The following is a 7,207-nucleotide window of genomic DNA, read 5'->3' as shown; positions in this document are numbered from 1 at the left end:
GAAATTAATATCGACCGCGGTGGAAATTAATATCCACCGGGAAATTAATATCCACCGCAGTGGAAATAATATCCACCGCGGGAGCTAATTCGTTATAGACACCGGGTGGATATTATTTCCACCGCGGTCGATATTATATCCACTGTGGTGGATATTAATTTCCACCGCGGTCGATATTAATTTCCACCGCGGTCGATATTAATTTCCACCACGGTCGATATTAATTTCCACCGCGGTGGTGGGAATTATTATTTTTTACCCGGCGGTGGAAATTATTTTTTTGGCGGTGAGAAATAAATCCAACGGCGGTTGTAATTCGAGAGAAAAAAAACGCATTGTAAAAAGAAAAATTTTCTATTATATTGAAAATAAACGCATGTCCTCTATGGGCCACCGTAGTACACTGTACATGAAAGAGGGAAGTAAAAATAATCCCAGGATATCCACACATAAATGTATATGTACTTCACACATGTGATTACAAATTGTTTAAAGCTCAACTGAAGTACATGTATATAGTTTGATGTGTTTTCCATCGGGCCAATATACAGCAGCCCTTATTCTGATCATTATCCAACAGCAAACAGATGCAAGGGCTACTGGCATCTAGTTCAGGTTGTATTCAATTCTATGATAAAACTATACTGAGAGACATGATATATGACATCAACATAAAGAAACAGAAGTCACTTTATAATAAATTGCAGAAATCTGCATGAAACGACAAGCGATCAGTCACGTTGATTTCCAATGGTTTTGATACAATGGAGCGCGGAATGCTGCCAACTGACCAGTGGCTACTAAGGTGATGCACTGAAGCTGGCTGTACTGAGTTCATGTACAAAGAGAAACTAGGTCATGTTTTTAAAAAAAAGAAAAGTTGCAAAGTGCAAATTTAAAGTTAAGAAGACTGCAGCCTTGTTGAAGCCGTGTTGAAATCCTGGTGTACAGATTGCTAAACTTAAACAGTGCCTAATACAAAGTTAAAATAGAAACTATAGTCTATAAATAAGTGACAATACTTTTAGTACATTCGCTTGGGGGGGGGGGGGGGGCCCAAATATTTGGACTCATTTGCGCATGTCTGCATCAAGAAATGTTTGATAGCATGCTTTTTCAGGTTTCTCTACCCCTTTATATTGTCCTATAACAAGCATCTCCATTTTTGTTTCTCTGGCCAAAAACTGGCAAACATGTCGACAGATACACAGGGCTTTGTTGCGCATCAAGATATAGCGCAATGCGAATACACTTTGATTTTTTTTTACTACTCTGATTATCTGCCTATGTCGTGGAGGGGGTGTACTGCTGAGCGTACGCCTGCTTACAAAAGGGAGAGGCCCCGAAAAAAAGGAAATTGGTGTGCAAGTACATATACTAAAAGTATGGTCCCTAACACAATGTAAAATACGTACTCTCATTTATGTTGCGTTTGCTGGAGAAAAGTTCATAAAATGGATTTTTCACCAAGCTTAATCTGAGGCTTAGAAATAAGTTTGTTTGCTGACTCTTCAATAGGGCTAAATCATACATCGTACAAAATGATACCGTACGATTTTAAAATGACATGTTACGGAAAGGTTAAAGCGACACCTCAAATTTGGAGAAGACTATTGAGAAAGTAGACACTGCACAGACTCTAAAAAACTCCACACCGAACCGATTCACAGTTATGCCAATACTCTAAATATCTACTCCTCGCACAAAAAAAGTAGGCCTGTAGAAACTTGCTTTCTTGAAACCCCACGTTTTGTCACAGTATCGACAGAGAAAACACAGGAAATGGAATTAGCACCAAGGTGAAGGACGGCCTGGTCTTGATAGGTCAAGGGTTAAGATCACGACTACCTATATACGACGTCTGCATGGTGTGATTCGCAACAGAATTACTTTCATTTATATTCGATACGAAAAAGTTTTATGTACATGAACATTCGAATGTCGCAATATATGTCAGTCATCCATCCTTCATGAATACTACCACAAAAACAATTAGCTTCAGGAAAAGGTCAGACTACTTTTGTACTACCTTACAAGGTCACACAACTACATTATATTGAAGTGCACCACTGACGTTTTACGAACTGAAACAAGAATTTTACGTATGTTTACAAAATAAGATGTTCCTCTCGCGCAAGCCTTATAATGGCTTAGAAGAAGACAATTGTTAATACACTAAAGCACTGCGCAAATGATTGATTTTCGTCGCAGATGCCTGCCACAGAGCCATAACATGGAACGAGTGATTGTAATTTTATATTTGGCAGCCACATTCCAACCACTATTGTCACGTTTTCTTTCCGTTGCAAGTCACAGTGACAACAATCTCGCGTCTGTGCGGCGCTTAAGTGACTACGATGCAGCAACCTCTTGATAAGTTAAAATACCCCTGATATATGTTTTTGATAGCGACACTCATTTAATACCGTCATTATATTAAGTGACTGCAGGCCCATAGCTAGAGGAGGGGCGGAGAAATCCTTCCAGGAGTCACAAAAAGACATACTTTTTATACATATTTTTTGCTAAAAAAGGCAAATAGTATGATTGCCCCCCCCCCCCCCCCCCCCCCGATGACCGAAAAGCTATGGGCCTACATTACATCACCACACTCTTAATTTACAACACATTTTTCTTTTTGTTTATTTCACCGACAGTTTCGGTAGAATTTACCAAGCAGCTCAAGAGAAAAAGAACTACATGTATGGCGCATGTGTATGTTGACTCTTCTTCAGACCTGAATAAATCATATATTTCAATGAAATACAAAATACAACACCGGTGTCGCAAAAATCGCTTTTGTAGAATAGGACCTGCAACAGAATATTCATTCATCTTGCTAGGTATTTCAAATGTGCAGATTTCTAAAATTCGATTTCTCACTAGCTTATAAACGAAACCAACAGTTTACATATATAATATTTATTGGGGCATGGATAAAATGTCAAATTTGAACTTTGAAATATGCACAGCTCTACATGTTTAAAGGCCTATGCTGTTCATGTTTACTGTAGTGTCTTGCGGCTGAGTTAATCATATATAAACACTTCCGTGGTGCCGTCATTATGCATGCACACTAATTTACTGGAACATATCAGTCTACACAACAGCCTTGTTGAAATTCATTACCAGCAAATATTTATACAATTGGACTTTTCCAAAGTCTAATTTTTGAATGAACTGAATGGGCGTTTAAGCAGAAAACACATATAATAGATGCATGAACTTATTTCAAACATGCATTAAGATACATTTAACGAACCACTATCACCAGGGTTCATTAAAAGATAACGGAAGACGACCAGATTTTGTTCTTGTCCACCTGTCTGAATTAGAAAACACTGATGGCCTAGAGGTTAAGGCGACTGCCTCATGAACGGAAAGTCAAAGGTTCGAACCTCGTTAGGATGCAGCCAGTTGGTTTATAGCCACCAGCTAGTAAAGTATAAGGTATTGTTATCTGGGCAGGTGCCTGGCGACAGAGATATTAGTTATTAGCAAATACACTGTCTTTCTGTGTCGAAAAACTTGTTGATTAGAGGTCGGTGGAATTGACGTACAGAATAATCTAGATTTTGATGCAGGAGCTTTTCCCCTCTCACACAGGTTAACTAATGACATCAAGAAGGTGCCATATTATCATCACATGACTTCTAGCGGTCTCACCTCATTAAACTACCATTTTCTTACTGGGTTATTAAGCACTACAAAATTAGTTAAACTATCGTACATGCAGGCGTGTCACAGGCGACAACCAGCCAATAAAATGTACACTGCTGGCGGTAGTCATTGAATAGAAGCTTATTCATCCTGTAGAAGATCCCTCGTCAGCATCTCGTACATATGTACCTTAGGCTAGATATTGCCTACGCATTCTTAATCTTAGACTTAATTAAGCCTTAACTTTTCCGCTACCGCAGGTTGTTTGAAGTGTACAAAACCCCTGGCCCGCACCCACTCCTCGTATAGTTTCTGAATCCTGTCAAAATATCATGACTTCAAAGGAACAGCTTGGGCGTGGGCTTCAGGTGGCCACACGGATAGTGTGCCTACCTGCCACCATGAACCGCCACGTGTAGTATCACACTAATGCTGATCTCTCATAATGCTTGTCTGCGGCTAGTTGACTTTTGCTAATGATTTGTCTGTTGTGTGTATATTGCAAATTAATGCTTTTTGAAGAAGTCACGGTCCTGCTGGAAGCCATTTTTGTGTGAAAAACCAACACATTATATATCTCGCGCCCAAGTTATCCCTCAAATCCGGTTTCTGCAGCTGGGGTTATTCTATTAGATGTCTATCAAGGACAACTAAAGAATGCTTCGTTTTGGGTACAAATGTAGTTGTCCTCTTTTAAGTTCGAAGGATACTTCGATGTGAAATGGAACATCAGTGCAACGAATTCAAATACAAGAACTGAGTTGTCACCATCAAGAGGTGTCCTTATCACTAAGGCATATTAAATACAGTGTGTGAATGCAGAGTGACCTCCCAATGAAGGAAACCTACACCGTTGGTGTTTAAGGCTCAGGTGAATAGAAATATTCAGGCTCGTGGTACAATTATTCACTAAAAGATGGCATTTAAGTTAACATTTATAGTCAGTCGACATTTATATTCAGTAGGTATTAACACAATTAGAAATGTTCATATTTTTTAACAAACCCAACACCGAGTAGGCTTAGATTGGCGTACTTTCAACGGTTTGAATACTGCTTATGTTTAGTCTCCTTAAAATAGAACATCCCAAATTTGCTATTCCTAATAGAGCGGTGCTCCCGCACAGTGAATTTCCAGTTGAGCTTGAGTACAAATGTCAGGAAGTACACATTTTTTTAAAGGGGAACTATAGGCAGGAGCTATGGGGTCAAATTATTGTTCTTCAGGTGACTATAATATGCACGATCAGGGGACTTTGTCGTGTTCGGTGCAGAATTAAAAAACAAATAGGTGTAAGCGTGAATAGTTTTGATGTACTGCGAGGAAGAAGAGCCCCCTATATGTGGCTTTGCAAACTTAATCTGACCTACCACCTGTCTATAGACTCCCTTTAAAATACATTTCCAGTATCATAGTATTATTTTGCCGGTAGACACGGTAGAAGAACATATACTGTAAACAAACCAACACATTTTTACACTATCTCTAGTTTCGCAAAAACCTCTACAAAACTTTTCTTTGGCGGATTACAAAATTTATTTTGTTTTTCCTAAACAAAGATAATTTTGTGGTTTTCGTCTCTTTCCTCAAAGGGATTCATCAGCATTTTAGAAAGTGTGAAAGAAAATTGATACATAGACAACAATTAGAGCTAGGGGCTATTAAGCAGTTCACTATGCTATCTGTTGCTGAAAAAAACTTCAATTTAACCACACGACTCCATATAAACTGTTGCAGTATATATCAAGGCTTTTGATCAATATAACTCTGGCCTGCGTTAAACGTTGCTGCACGTCAAACATGTAAAATGAATAAATCTCTCGAATATAAATTTGGTATAATCCCTTTATTATCTTCTTGTGTCAAAAAACGATCAACACAAAGTATTTATTCAATGCAATGCCAATGGATCATGCTTGAGATTAATTATGTGTTACCAGTATTTTGGACAAAACGTTTTTTTAGTTTACTTTGCCGTTGAATAAAGGTTACAAATACCTAATCATGTAAATGGTTCATTCTAAATGAGTGAAAAGTGTGTGGTATGTTGATAATACGGTTAAATTTTTTATCTATGCAATTAACAAATGATTTACAAGATGAAACTAAGGTTCACCATTAGATTTATGCAATTTGATTTTACAACTGTGTACAGTCAAAATCACAACTGCATGACATACCTAAATTAGTTATATTTGGTGCACATGTAATTTGCCGTACACGCAATCTAGGCAACACCCTGCACGCAGGTTGTACGAGAAAAGTATGAAAATCAAGGAACTCTACTTGCACAGACTATTTTCCATACTTTAAATGTTCACTTTTTCATTTGAAATGAACATTACTTTGTGCACACAACATGCACAATAGTCCCTACAATTGAACATCAGTCCATAACACAAAGCGTGCGCATGCATCGATGTGCAATTGTAAAAAGAACAATGAACGATATCTTCTCACCAATACATTAATTGATGTAGTGGTATGAAGGGTCGCTCGCAAAAATTCTAATGCGTTACACAAGCAATTGTACATTAATGTATGGACAACATTACAATACGATTATCCATTACATACACAAACCACGGTAGAACGATTTCCTGATGCATTTATGCTTAAATGCATTAGGCCTATTGACCACATGGATTAGGCCAGTCTTTCATATCAATTTCAATACTCATTGTATAGTCATCCATACATGTACATGTACATGTACAGTAATGTGTAAATATCCATACAATGATATACAAATGCTCATTAACGTATAATTGTCATAACACATGTATAAATTTCCCACCTTAATTTACAATAGCCCATGCATTACTTTGCACTGCCCGGACCACAATTTACAATAGCTCATACATTACTGTACAATCGTCCATACATTAAATACTAATCATGGCTCATACACTAATGTACATGTATTGCATTATTGAATGTTTTATACAAAATCTACAGGCAATTGACAAAACATGAGATGAAAGTGATCGGTCTCCAACTTGAACTTTGAACTCTTCTGACCCTTGACATTTGTCTCCTCCAATAAAATTCACAGTTAAGGTCGGATGTCATGGCAGACGCTGTCTCCTTGGCAACGACTATTGTTTGGCAAGACAAGGATGTATTAAAGTTCTCATGTCGCTTCTGAGTCGAATTATTGTATTTACGCCTTGGCATTTAGTATGGAAAACAGAAGACAGATGGCGCCTAATGCGAGGCTTGGAAGAGAGTAAGAGGCAGCCCCTCTTTGACCTGAAAATAACAAAAGGAAAAAATATTAATGAGCATAAATATTACAAACCAAAAAATAATACTGCACAAGCATAACAATGTTTATGAAGTGTAATTTTTAGAAAAATGTTGTTCTAATTGAATGACAAGATTGAAATCAAAAGTGATTTTACAATCCAAATTTAAGCGGATATCAAACAAGGTAATCTGACCACCACTGTGTGTTACATGTAGGATTTACGACCGCTGAAAGTTCATCGCGGGCATTATTGCCAACAGGATTTCTGAAGGTTGCTGTGTTTATTCTGGCACAGAT

General features: G+C 37.8%; 1 protein-coding gene across 3 annotated transcripts in view; it reads right to left on the bottom strand.

Annotated features, from left to right (window-relative positions):
* Nucleotides 1-2,564: 2,564 nt before the first annotated feature.
* Nucleotides 2,565-7,207, bottom strand: part of LOC135502020 (opioid-binding protein/cell adhesion molecule homolog) — a 99,146-nt gene continuing 94,503 nt past the window's right edge. For all 3 annotated transcript variants that reach the window (XM_064794459.1, XM_064794458.1, XM_064794460.1), the window contains one exon: nucleotides 2,565-6,912. In XM_064794459.1, the coding sequence (XP_064650529.1) occupies nucleotides 6,824-6,912 (89 nt within the window). In that variant the 3' untranslated portion in view covers nucleotides 2,565-6,823. The remainder of the gene's footprint in view (nucleotides 6,913-7,207) is intronic.

The sequence above is a fragment of the Lineus longissimus genome, chromosome 18 (assembly GCF_910592395.1).
Source record: "Lineus longissimus chromosome 18, tnLinLong1.2, whole genome shotgun sequence".
Classification (NCBI taxonomy): domain Eukaryota; kingdom Metazoa; phylum Nemertea; class Pilidiophora; order Heteronemertea; family Lineidae; genus Lineus; species Lineus longissimus.
This window is presented reverse-complemented; position numbering and strand designations above follow the sequence as displayed.